A 14191-nucleotide genomic window follows, 5' to 3' on the forward strand; every position below is an offset into this window, starting at 1 on the left:
TTCATTTTTGACCTCTGCCACTAGACTTTACTGGAGGTGGGGAGAATGTCTTGCCTTCTACCTACGTTTGGGAACTTGTACATAAGAAAACTCCCCCAAACACCTGTTTCTTGCAAGACAGGGTGAGAGGTGAGAACAGATGACCTAGAAGGTCCCTTTCAATCCTGAGAATCTGTGAAAAGGGAAGTGGTGATACTTGCTTATTACTGAAAAGAAGTGGGTTAGTCCTTTGCAGCATCAAAGGGCCAGTGATTCCAAAGCTACAGAAGGATAGCAGATTCTCCGTTCCATATTACACTGCTGAGAATTTTCTAACACAGCTATCCAGCAGAGGAAAGGCTGTTTCAGGAGGCGGCTATCCTTGAAACTGGAATGTAAACGCTAGAAGGGCTCTTAGATAGCTTTAGTTTCGGTCTTCCCAATCTTTTTCATGCCATCACCCCCAGGGAGAACAGTTGTACAGCAAACGCCATCAGGGAGAACAGTTGTACAGCAAACGCCATCGCAAGGCGTACTTGTCACACGTTCTCAGAGCTTAGGTTGAGAAAACTCTGATCTGGTCCAACATCCTTAACTGCAGTGGGAGAAATTAAATCTGAGAGAAGGGATGCGACGTTCCCGGATCAAAATGTTAATGCTAACGCTGGGGCTAGAATCCGTTTCCGGACAGCTAACTAGCCAAAGTTTCCTTCCTGCAAATTAAGCATATTGCCTTGAAGACTGGGTCACCGATGGTTGCAGTGGATGGGACGATGGTATTGCTTTAAATGTGGTCCCATGACTACTGGCATTAGAACTTGTTAAAGGTTGAGGAACTTGTTAAAAATACAGATGCATGGGACCCACACAGACGTACTGAATCACGCTTTGCAGTAAAGCCCGGGAATCTGCATTTTTAGATTTGAAACCATGTTCCATTCCCCTCCTCGGCAGTGTGTAGTCGGACTCCTGCTTGCACTGAGGCGCTCAGGTGGGCTCGCAGCACCCAGCAGCCTGACCTCAGCAGCGTGGGCGGCACAGCTACCCATGTCCTCGTGGTAATACTGTTTGTTACGTCCTAGCCCTTTCCGCCGTCACAGGCGGACGCCACCCAGTGCCTGGTCGGGGTGAGGACATCGTAGTGCCTCCATCAGCCTCCAGGACCCGCGGCGGAACAGACCGCGGAGGGGGCCCGGGGGCAGAGGCGGCTCAGCAGCGCCCCCTCGAGGCCAGGGCCCTCCGCAGGCGAGCCGGGCTGCGGTTTCCCTTCTCCGCCCCCGAGCTCCTCCTCCTCCTTCGCAGTACTGCCCACCAGGGTAGCCGGTACAGCGCCTGCGCCAGTACTTCCTTGCCCCGCCTCCTGCCTAAACCGGATGTTAAGCGATTTCCCACAGTGCCCCGCGAGTGGCGGGCATGATAGCGGGGTCTGGACAGTTTCTCACGGCTTCAAGTCGTCATTGTTGGAGTTGTTCTTGTGTGCCAGGGGGCTGTACGAGGTTGGGGCTTGGTTAGTGCTTTGTCCGCGGCTGCAATGGCGCTGCTCCGGGGCGTGTGGGGCGTGCTGAGTGCCCTGGGAAAATCAGGAGCGGACCTCTGTGCGGGCTGTGGAAGTCGACTGCGTTCTCCCTTCAGGTAGGACAGCCCGCCTGCGCCTCAGGAGGCGGCAGGGCTCAGGACAGCCTGGGATTGGAATGTAGGCGCTTTTCTCCCCTTTCTGATCCTCCTAAAAGGTCAGGGCCATCTTGGCCCTTTGATTCACACCTCGACCTTGCCTAGGGGGTCGTGGTTTTGGGACCAGGCCTTACTCCATCACTACCCAGTGCCTTGGCTTCCGGCCTCCGTCCACCTTCCGCCTTCCTCTCCGCCCCTCTTCACCATTCATCCTTGGAGCACCCGGTTCGGCGTGCCCTGCGAAGTTGCTCCAAGAGCCTCCCGCCTTCATTTAGGCATGGAGAAGGCGGGGCCCAGGAGCTTTCCTCCACTCTCTGCCCTAAGGAGGTAAGGGCTTTGGGACTTAAGTTTTGCAAGCTCTTACCCCTGGATAGGACAGGATTTTAAATGTAACTAGCTTTCTTGTCGGCGGTGTCGTATTAGCATCTTGATGACATCTTATTTGGCATCTGTGTTCGTGTGCATATGAATATGGGCACTTAAATGCTTAATGATGGTTATTTTCTTTTTATTTGTATGTAGTTTTGCGTATGTACCGAGATGGTATTCATCCAACTTGACTGGTTATCCAAAGAAGCCTATGACTTCATACGTTCGATTTTCTAAAGAACAGCTACCCTTATTTAAAGCTCAGAACCCAGGTAAGGAATTTTGGGCTTTGTACTCTTCCCTGATGTAATAAAGAGATCATTAAGCAGTTAGACTGCAAACGTGATTTACACTACTAAACCACCTACTGCCTGCAGAAACATAACCGTTCAGTTTAATGGACTGTAAAATAGGAGGGTTTTTTTGTTTGTTTGTTTGTTGGTTGGTTGGTTTTTTTTTTTTTTACCATAAAGGTGCTTTAAATGTAATTGAGGACTAGTGAAAGATACTTTAAAAATAGTGTATAGAGGGGGAAGCACCCAGGGAAGAGGATGAAAAAGCTGGATTTTGGGCCTAGTTGTCAGTGGCCTAGAGGACCATTGATGAATCATTTTATCTCTTGCTTACTAGATCCTCCTTCTGCCTCAGGGAATTGTTAAAGTTGCAGTGAAATAACTTTGTGGAAGTGTTATGTAAACTTTAAAGCTCTGCACAAATTAATGTTAATTTCAAGTGCTTTTTCACTGAAAATTGGTTCTTGAGTTCCTGAGATTTCCAGTTAGGTTTGTTGACTCCCTAGAAAGACTGTGGGTCTTCATTTGGGTTATAGTGTGAAAATAATGACTAAATTAGTAATAGCCTTTGCTTATGATTTCTAAAGCCCTTTCACACACAGTGCATCACCAGGCACTTGGGAAAATCAAATGAGTTGTAATCTCACATTATAAAGAATTGGTTTAAGACACATGCTTAAGTACTTACATCTTTTAAAATGTAGGAGTTGAAACTAACAAGTGGTTTGTTAAATCATTTATACCTTGTTATTCCAGTTAAGATGGGGAAGGAAGTGGGGAAAAATGATTGATTTTAGGATGATTTAGTTTTTTTGCAAATGGTATTATGAAATACAAGGAGGTGTTATGTGAATCAAGACTATATTTTGTTGTTTAGTCAGGTTTTATGATCTTGATAATTACTGAAAGACTTGAAAAAATTGTTTCAATGAAATATGAAGTAAAAATCTTGTAGACATTGATTACCCAATTGCTTAAACTAATAATGAATTTCTGAGGACCATTTTGGTAGTGTGTGATATATTCCTTAATTAATCGATAACAGACTTTAACACTGTTAAAGCATTAAGTTATTTATCATTTAAATTAGCTGGTTAAAGGAAAGATAAATCATTGTATTAAGTTGTGTGAGTATAGGGGTGTCTGTAAAAATACTAACTTTCAGAGCTAGTGGATTATGTGTTCCTGGAAGTCTTTAGAAATTAATCCTGAGACATAAAATTGTGACATCTTTTTTCACTATTCCATTCTATAGATGCGAAAAATTCAGAACTGATAAAAAAAATTGCTGAGCTTTGGAGGGAACTTCCTGATTCAGAGAAAAAAGTAAGCATATAGGTTTTCAACATTGCTGACCAGTTATTCAGTTAAAAACAGTTGTCATCTCCTTTAAGGGACCAGATGCCCTGGGTTTTACTTAACATCCATTGCCCAAAAGGAACTTCATACCTTCTGATCCATGTAGATGATGAGACTGGATATATGGGGGTGGCAGTGAAGAGTTGGCAGGAATTTGAAATTGGAAGCCAATTGCTAGATTCTTACCTTGGTTATCATGTATATGAAAAATACGTGATTTATAAATGAGATTGCAAGGCACATTTTCTACCTGGTGGTTCGGTATGTCTTTACCCAAAGTTATGTAATTGTCTCTCCCTGGCAGATGTGCTATGTTTAATTAGCCAGCAACAGCATAGTGACTTCTTATTTGGGTCTTTTAATTTATAGATATATGAAGATGCTTACAGGGCAGACTGGCAGGCATACAAAGAAGAGATAAATAGAATTCAAGAGCAACTAACTCCAAGTCAGGTGGTATCGTTGGAAAAAGAAATCATGCAGAAACGTTTAAAAAAGAAAGCGTTAATAAAAAAGAGAGTAAGTATCATTGAAATATTCTTTTCCTTTGACAAAGAACTGAAATTTATGTATCTATGAATATAGGTCTTTTTTTCTTATTTTGATGATATATGTGGCTATATGGTAGAATGTCATCAGGTGTACTCCAGTTAGGAAAAAAGGACAGTTCCCTTCTGCCACTAGAGAAGCACTTGCCTTTGAGTCTGTGTTGGAAACCCTTGTTGATACTTTTGGATGTATCTGAATTTAAGATATATAGTTAGGACTAGCATGAAAGCTGTAGGAACATAGTTTTGAAATAGCTAAATCAGGAATAGCAAGAATCTTCGTTTCTGAGTCTTATCTAGAATAGCCTGCTGATTTGAATTGTTCTATAGCTAATGGTGAATTTGATTCTGAATATTGCTGAAGAGATTGGTCTGAGAATTCCAGCATTCCTGCCATGTCTAGTTCTGATGCTTGCTTTGTCTCTTCAGATTAGGTTTTTCACCTTTTAGTATGCCTTGGAATTTTTTCTTAATAGCTAAACATGATATGCTAGATAAAAGGAACTGCTGTAAATAGGCCTTGCTAATGTGGTGGTAAGGTGTGGGGGGCAAGGCAAGTGTTATACAGTCCTGTGATTAGGTCCTGGTCCTTTAATGAGCCTATGCCTTTGCATCGTGAAGTTCACAAGTGTTCCTCAGATTTTTCTCCCCCTCCCTTTGGTGGAACAGGATGGCTTGACTGAGCTGCCACTCAGGGTATTCCTTTCACTCAGTTCAGGCTCTGATAGTACCCTAGCAGGTTAGGTTCTGATTAACTAGTTTTCCTTGAGGGCAGTCTTTGTTAAGAATAATAAAGTGCTCAGCCATTTCAAAAAATTCCTTTTCCTCTCCTCCTGCTCGGAGTAGGAGAGGATTTTTCTTGATATTTAGTGTGAGAATCTGGTAAAGTTCCTGGAGGTAAATCTCACAATATTGTGAGGGCTTTCCTATGACTGTGTCCCCCTGGAGTTTTTAAACTCTCAGAGTTGCCCATGTGGAACCTCTAGCATTTTGTTAACTATAGTTCAGGTTTTCCTACCCAGCACGGGTTTCCACTTCTGAGTTTCTCCTTCTATAAGCTCCCTGTGTTCACCTGTCTGTGTCTGTGTCTCCAATCTTGGGGGTAGCAGTTTGCCCTGTGTCCTCTTCTGTGGATCCAAGAAGAGTTGTTGATATTTTAGTCTCTTGAGCTTTTATCCTTGTTGGGACAGAGTGGTGACTCCCAAGCTTCTTACATGGGGAACTGGAAACCTGAATCTTGAGTATTTTTTCCTGCAGATTTCCATTCTCTCCTGTAGGAATTTTTCTTCCCATTAGGTTCCCAGTTCCAACTAGTTAGAGATCAGGTGAGAAGTGTGGGAACCAGGAAGTTGCAACTGAAGCATCTAAGAGAGAAAACTCTAGTAGTAGCTCTAGAAACAGAAGGGGAAGTGATGCATGGTTAAGTTGTAAAATGCCTAGAGTCAACAGTAGTTGCATGACTGAAAGGTTCAGGAGGAAGGAAGTGATCTCTACGTGTAAATCAGAGGAGCCCTACTTTACTTATCCATGAAAATTGGGTTTGTTATTGACTATACCAAATTGCTATTAAAAGCCACATCATTTTATAAACTACAATACTATTTAAATTCAGAAACTAAATAGGCAATATCCCTCATCCTCTGAGCTTAGAAACGGAATTGATTTAGATAGCAAGGAATACTTGTATTCTCTTCCATTCCCACCCCACTTTTGATACCTAGTAAAAAGAACTGAATCTAACACATCTATTGAGGGTTAAAGGTTGAGAGACATGCAGAGAAGGAAATGAAATAGGAGTTTTATTAACAGATGTTCACGAGTTGTGGAGGCACATAGTGATTTGTCCAAGGAGATGGTAGTGTCCTGTAAGGATGAAACAGAGATTGTTTTATCTTTTAAGAAAGGTTATGTACATATGTGCTCAGTTATTCAGTTCATGGAGACCATGAAAATAATATGTAAAGGAAATGTTTTTGTATGAAAAATAATTAATAAAATTATAATAATTTTCAAAATAGTACTATCAAAAAATTCTGACCCTAAGAGGGAATAGTCACATACTTTATATAAGAATTGTAATACTCACTTTAAAGAACATTCTGTAATGCATAGTAGTGACTAAAGTTTCTGTAGGTAAAATTAAGTCTCAGAGGTTAAAACTTCATCTCACTCTTCGATTTTTAATACTCAGGAGTTAACAATGCTTGGAAAACCAAAAAGACCACGCTCAGCTTACAACATTTTTATAGCTGAACGCTTCCAGGAAGCTAAGGATGGTACATCACAGGTAAAACAGAACTGTGTTTGTTTTAAAAATTTTTTTTATTCTAATTTTTAAATACCTTGACAAGAAATTTTAGTGGTGCCATATGTCAGGTGGTAAAAAGAAGTAGTAAATACTATAAACAAGTACCATATACAAATAAGGCCCTCTTTCTTGTATCTCTTTTAAAGAAAAATCCTTTTTCTTACCACATACAATTAATTTGAATATGTAGTTGCCAATATGTATATATAGTTAACTTTTTTAATTTAAAAGACATGTAAAATTTTCAAGTTTATAAAGGTGTTAAACTTCTGGAGACTTTTCCTTTCCAGCAATTCTTCACTGTTTTACAATCACCAGGAAAGAATGAGAGTAGAGGTATAATATTTTGTACCAGGATTTGCATATCATCTATGGCTTCATGTTGTATCCTTTAGTAACATTTTGGTTATGCCCATGGCAATGTGTTACACATGTGAATGTCGTCATATGAATGTGTCAAAAAAAAAAGCTTGTCATTCCTGTTGTGGCTTAGTCTTTCCTTTATTTCCTTCTCAGAAGCTCCAAATTGGCAGTTGTATTTTTCCTTTTATAATATGACGTGGTAAGAAAAGTGTTCAGATCCCTAACTCTTGTCAGTCTGAGATTTAGGTTTTTGCCCCTCTGCCTCTTTGGGTTACTTGGATCTTTAGTTCATTTCGCACATCCTGTTAAATATATGATTAAATAATGTGTATGTTTTATGTACTTTTTTTCAGGCTACATACTTTCGCTGATTTACTTCTATTGGGATTTTGGATATAGTGTCCATTACTAAATCTACATTACTACATTACTAAAAATGCAAGCCTTTTTTTTTTTATTTTTTTAATATATTTCTATTGAAGTATAGTCAGTTTACAATGTTGTGTCAATTTCTGGTATACAGCACAATACTCTGGTCATATAGGAACATACATGTGTTCATTTTCATATTCTTTTTAACCATAAGCTGCTACAAGATATTGAATATAGTTCCCTGTGCTGTACAGTATAAATTTGTTTATTTTATATATAGTAGTCACCCTATTTATTTTTTAAGTTGAAATTTGCTCAGTCACGAATTTACCATGGACTTAGTTTTCTTATTAGTATAAGAACGTTATATGCTAGAGAATCCTTCTAAATCAGTGATTCTCAACTCTGTACTTTGGAATCGTCTTGGAATCTTCATAGCTGGGTCTTTTTCCTGGAAATTAAAATTAACTCGATTATATCATTTTTACTCATGTAAAAAATGTTGGTTATACATCCTTATAGTAGAAAGAATCAAAATAAGGTTTGTTATGAAAGATACTAGTTTTTAAGTTAGGGTCCTTACTCCTAAAGCAAATACATTTTGTTTTAGTTTATTCTTGCGGTATTTCCACATCTCTAAATAATATCCTTATATTGTTACCTCTTGATTTTTTTGAAATTTTAAGCATTACCTATTTTAGGCATTACCTCCCACTGTTTATTTAAGACGAAAATTAACTTTTTCTCATTCTGCTATTCACAGTTCCATCACCCTATTGCCCAATATAATTACCATAATTTTGTTTAGATCAGTATTGAGTACTTACTATGTGAACTGTATTCATAGGTGAGCTGTTCCACTTGCTAAGATTATTTTTCCTTTCTTATAAGACTTTTCCTGAAATTGATTATGTCTTGTTTTTTATTTGCTTAGTTTTTTATGTACTATCAGTAATTCAGCCTCAGGCTCTTCAGTTTTCACTAGCTTTGAGTACATTTAGTTGCATTAGATATTCTGTCAGTTTGAATCTGGAGCTGTTGATTTGTTCCAGTTTGGTTGTTTCCTTTTCTACCTAGTGTTCAGCTGACATCCTGGGACCTTCTTCATCCTTGTGGTGCTTTTGCTTCTTTTGTTGTCTTTCTTGGTTTACTAATTCTGTTATAGCATCTCCCCCAGTAAGAGTACATGGGAGATTAAGTTTTTGAGATTTTGTATGTCTAAAAATGTCTCCACTTACATTTGTTTGATAGGTTGACTTGACATAGAATTCTAGGGTAGAAATCATGTTCTCTCAAGATTTTTAAAAGATTGCTCCTTTCTCTTGTAGCCTTTTTAAATTGCTTTTGAGAAGTATAAAGCCATTTTCGTTGTGGATCTTTTGAATGTGATCTGATTTCTTTTTTCTCCCCTTTTCTCTCGCTCCCTTTTTTTTCCTTCTGACTCTCTTGAACTCTTACTTGTTTATGCATCTTCTGAACTAGTCCTCTGATTTTCTTAACTTACCTGTATTGTTTTCTCTTTTCTGTCAGTGTAGTTTTTGCTTTTCTTTCTGGGATATACATTTTCACTTAATCTCCCTGTTTTCAGCATGGTACCATTACCCCAGCTGTCCTGGGTATTCACAGAGCAACTGTTTGAAAGGATGAATGTCCTCCATGGTGGGGGTTTAACCTCTTTTTAAACAGACCTCTTCCATCAGTCCTCCTGTTTTAGCCCAACCTTCACCTCTATTTTATACCTATCTGGTGCTGCCAATTTCTGTGCTACTTGGGAATTCTGCATTGTAAATCAATCTGCCTTTTTGACTTTCCCACAGCAAGCTAAGTTATAAAAAAAAAAATGAGGGCATTTAAGCAATTCTTTCCAAAACTAAGAGAACAGTTATTTAGTGAGTAACTATACCTGAATATATTAGATGTGTTTGTAAAGATAAATTTAAAATGTTCAAAACATAGTGGTTGTGTAGGCTCAGATACTATTTTGTACCTTTATTTTTGTTGATAGGAAAATAAAATGCTGTCAAAGCTTTGGTCAGAATAGTAAAGTTCATTGTTCTAACTCTACTTCTTAAAATCACTGATGTTACCCTCCTAGCTTTAAACAGATACTTTTCAAATCATATTCCTCTTTCCCTCATATTCTCCTTCTCCTGTCCCTCTGTCTCTGCCCCTCATTCTCCACCCACCCATTTTCCCCTTCAGTCTTTGCTGTCTGGGAGCAACAGCACAGGCTGTGTGAGGTGTACTCACTCTCCTCTCTGCCTCTTCTCCAGCTGTGGGATTCCTGCATCCCTTTAATTTTATAGATGAAGAACCAAGCCTAAGGGAGGTAATACGACTTTTTTCCAAGTCACATAATTAAGTTCAGCTAAGTAGAATAAGGACCAGTTGTTGTTCCTATTGCTAACCTAAACACTTCGGCACAAATTTTAGAAAAAAAAAACACTAAGCTACAGAGAGGAAATAAAAACACTTAGTTTTTAAACTTAATCTATGACAGGATGTAGATTATACTCAAATATTAATATTTCTGAATCCAGAAAGACAAATATCTGCACAGCAAAAGGAACCACCAACAAAATCAAAAAGTCATCCTACCAAATGGGTAAAATATTTGCAATGATTTATCTGATAAGGGGTTAATATCCAAAATATATAAAGAATGCATACAACTGAATAGCAAAAAAAAAAAAATCTGTTTAAAAAAGGGCAAAGGATTTGAATAGACCTCTTCCAAAAGAAGACATACAGATGGCTAGTAGTACATGAAAAGGTGCTCAGCATCACTATCAGGGCAATATAAGTCAAAACTACACTAAGATATCACCTCATACCTGTTAGAATGGCTACTTATCAAAAGGTCAAGAAATAACAAGTGTTGGTGAGGATGCAGAGGAAAGGGAACCCTTGTACACTCTTGGTGGAAATATGAATTGGTGCAATCACTATGGAAAACAATTTGGAGATTCCTCAAAAAATTAAAAATAGAACTATCATATGGTTCAGCACTTCTTGTGCATATTTTTCTGAAGAGAGCGAAACACTAACTCAAAAGGATATCTATACCCGTATGTTCACTGCAGCATTATTTACAATAGCCAAGACACAGAAGCAACCAATGTGTCCATTAATGGATGAATGGATAAAGAAAATTACATATGCAGTGGAATATTATTCAGCCATTATAAATAAGGAAGTCTTACTATTTGCAACATCATGGATGGTCCTTTAGAGTATTACACTAAGTGAAGTCAGAAAGACAATGTATAATCTTATTTGTATGTGGAATCTTTAAAAAAAAAAAAAAAACAACTCTAGATACAGAAACCAGATTAGTATTTGCCAAAATGGGGGAAGGTGGGCGAAATGGGTAAAGGTGGTTAAAATGTACAAACATCAGTTATAAATAAAGTCCTAGGATGTAATGTACAAGAATTGGTGAGTCTCTGCCCATGATTCTTGATTATCTGAGTTTTTGTTGTTGCAATGAATAATTTAAAAAACCTTCCTCTAGTCACTGAAGTCCCTATATCTGGTTCTTAAACATACATTGTTTTACAGGTAAAGCTGAAAACTGTAAATGAAAACTGGAAAAATCTCTCTAGTTCTCAAAAGCAAGTAAGTAGTATGGTTCTAGTCTCAAGTGTCTAGTTAGAATATCTATGAGAATATATTAGGACAAGTCTTGATTCATGTGAAAACAACGTTATATCACTAAGTTCACAGTTAAAATATTTTAAAGTTATTTTCGTATTCTTGGAACTAATTTGGCTTTTTTCTTTTGGTAGTTTTTGGCTGCAAATAAAGTTGGTTTTTAAAACATTGTCATTTATAACTTAGTGTTGCTCTATCTAGTGATGATCACAGTCTGCTCTTGCTCCTTTTCCACATTCCAAGCCTTGAAATTGTAACAACTTCATTAATATTTAAAAATCTTTATCTCTTACCTTTTTCTTGTCTAATTTTTACCTCACAGAAACACTCCTTTTCAGTCCCCCTTTATACATGCACAATAGTAAGGTAATTTATAGGGAAGCATTTCAGAAATTATTTGCAGAAATTCCTCTAAAGAAATCATTTTAACAATTACACTTTTTCTCAGGTATATATTCAACTTGCTAAAGATGATAAAATTCGTTATTATAATGAAATGAAATCTTGGGAAGAACAAATGGTTGAAGTTGGACGAGATGATCTTATACGTCGCAAAATGAAGCACCCAGCAAAAAATGACACTGAGGAGTATTAAAATAGAAGATTGAGTTATGTTCATAATGGATAGACACAAGAAACCAATTAGGTCTCAATACCTAAAGCTGTTGTAAAATTAGAAAGGATAAAGTTGGTAAACATTTTATATTTAATTTCTTTTTCTTTAGCCCATGGACTTCTGCCAGCCAGTTCAATACATTTTGTATTGGTATCTTGCTTTGAAAACCCAAACAGATGAGAGTTCATGCGGAATTTATTTTGTGTTTAGGAACTACTGAGGATCAAAATAATCGATGAAAGGTAACAAGTGAATCATTTTACCTTTGATAAAGGTAAATCAAACTGTGAGGGTTTTTTTTTTTTTTTTATATTTGATGACTATGGAAAGAGTATTCTTGTTTCCTTATATTATGGAAGCAGGAGTTTCCTGTTCAACAGTGTCTCAAATTTTGTGGAAGCCATAGTGTGCTATGATACAACTGTGCATTTTTAAAAGAGTGTCCAGAACTCATCTTGGTAAATTCCAAATCCTAGGTGTAATTCATATTGCAGTCAGATTTGATGGTTGTACATGCGAGGAACTGCTGGTGTCAGTTGGAACTTTTATGAAAGGGATGGTGAGATTTATAAATCTTTTCCTCATGGTCTTTTTTCCTAAAGTAAAAACTAAGAAATTATGTACCAAATCTATTTTGCAGCTTTCTGTCTTTTTTTTTAAAGTAAGATTTGTATTCTGAATAATTTTCTCTCTCATGTAAATATATTTATCCAGAAAGTAGAAAACTTGTCTGGTATAAGCTTTAAAATGAGAGATATAAAAAAACAAGTCTCCAGAATCTCTAGACTTGGAACCTGTCATTTTAAAACATGTTGCGTAACCTATAAAAGTCTAAAAGGGACAGCCAGCTCTGGCCTGTTGGCCGAATCCAGCCTGCTTCTCATGGCCTTGTGAGCTAAGAACTGTGTTTATATTTTAAATGTTTAAAAAAAAAAAGAATATTTCAAGATGTAAAAATTAACATGAAATTCAGTTTCCATAAGTAAAGTTTTACTAGAGCAAAGTCATACCATATCCTTTACTTATTGTTTATGGCTGCTTTTGTGCAACAGTGACAGAGTTGACTACTTGCTAAAGAGCTGCATAGCCTGCAAATGCTGATCCATATAGTGTGGCATGAGATTCTCTTAAATTATTTGCTGTGGCTTGGTAAAATGAACCTTAAGAGATTGCCGGTTAGCACATAAACTTCATCATCTTTTAGCATTTGTTTATCATTTTAGGAGGGTCAAAGCAAAGGTTTGTAAAATCCACACCACCTTTTTGAGCTAAATAATTCAACTGTCATCATCAGTTCACAAAAATAGGATAACTCAAAATTTATATGTACTTTATATTATGCAAAAGATTACACAAAAAATTGTATATCCTAGATCTCCAGAAACAAGTGAAGATTTTTGTTGTTTGTGGATAGAAAATAAGTAAAAAGTCACAAAAAATGACTTTTTATATACTGAACTTGATAAAGGTAGGGACTGTAAAGAAAAATATAACTTAAAAGGAAACATAAGATTTACATATATAAAGTTGAGTGTTTTCAAACAACTTTCCCTGTGGTTAGGAATACAGGATGGAGTCTGTCATTAGATAAATAGACACCAGGGGTCTGAGGCTAGACTATTTTTGGGGGGAGGATTTAGGAAAGAAAAGACGTGTGCTAGTGTCTGTCATAAGTTTTTCTCGGTTAGGTTTCCAGGAGAGAATTAAGCTGTATTCCCTGTAGCATCTAGAATAGTGCTGATTTTGTCCTTAGGAAAATGGAGAAAATAATCACTCGAATCATTTACTGTGCTTTATGCTTCAGATGAGCCCAGGAGCCAGTGTTTGTAATGAATATTATAGAATGGGTGAAGTAGAAAAATGAATTATGTAAACACCTGTAGGACAAATGTAGTATAAAACATGACTTTGCAATTACCTTCTGAGCTCTTTTGGTACTTTATAGTGAACATATTCAAATCATGTCTTCCCAAGTATATTGTGGAGTTCAGTGTCTAGTAAGTTCTCAAGTATTTACATCTTAATATGGTGAAAAGAGCTAGAGCAAGACCATTTTATGATAATATTTGGGTTTCTATGTTTCTAAAAAAATTGTTAATGCTTCAAATATTAGGATAACCTGATTTTACACCGTAATAAAATTTAGTACATGTTGAAGACTGGCATGCCATATATCAGATACCATCCAGTTTAACAGTATACACAAGTTTTCTGTTGTTACAAAGAGTAAGAATTTACATCAAAAACCATTGGCCAGTCATATAAATTCTTACTTTTAAGGCTTTTAAGTTGACCCAACAAAGTAATTGCTGTAAGAGGTAAAGAAGAGTGCCACGAGAAGGGATGCTGAAGAAATGAAAGTGGTGTTTATGGTGTCTGAGCAGTTGGTCATAAAGAGATGTTTACACTTTGGTTCATTAGCATACCAATATTAGATTTTTTGGAATAATTTGATGATGGACAGGGCGTGTGTGATGATTTTACTTTCTGATTTTTATTTAATGAATATTGTGTGCAAATTCAGCCTACTGTAATCATGTAATTTTGCTATTGCTTTTGGCTAACTCCTTTTTTTTACAAGTTTTTTAAATAGTCCCTGTGAATGTGTGTATTTAAATTTCTGAATTAAAATGATACTACTTACAAGTGTAGTTAAAGT

At 37.1% G+C, this 14191-nt stretch overlaps 1 protein-coding gene across 1 annotated transcript; it reads left to right on the plus strand.

Moving 5' to 3' along the window:
- The first annotated feature begins 1360 nt into the window (after nucleotides 1-1360).
- TFAM (transcription factor A, mitochondrial) lies at nucleotides 1361-14183 on the plus strand. Its single transcript, XM_010957959.3, has 7 exons — nucleotides 1361-1611; nucleotides 2173-2291; nucleotides 3568-3638; nucleotides 4041-4190; nucleotides 6411-6506; nucleotides 10824-10880; nucleotides 11365-14183. Exons 1-7 carry the CDS (start codon nucleotides 1511-1513, stop codon nucleotides 11509-11511), a joined length of 741 nt encoding a protein of 246 aa, XP_010956261.1. The 5' UTR covers nucleotides 1361-1510; the 3' UTR covers nucleotides 11512-14183.
- The last annotated feature ends 8 nt before the right edge of the window (nucleotides 14184-14191 follow it).

The sequence above is a fragment of the Camelus bactrianus genome, chromosome 11, assembly GCF_048773025.1.
Source record: "Camelus bactrianus isolate YW-2024 breed Bactrian camel chromosome 11, ASM4877302v1, whole genome shotgun sequence".
Taxonomy (NCBI): domain Eukaryota; kingdom Metazoa; phylum Chordata; class Mammalia; order Artiodactyla; family Camelidae; genus Camelus; species Camelus bactrianus.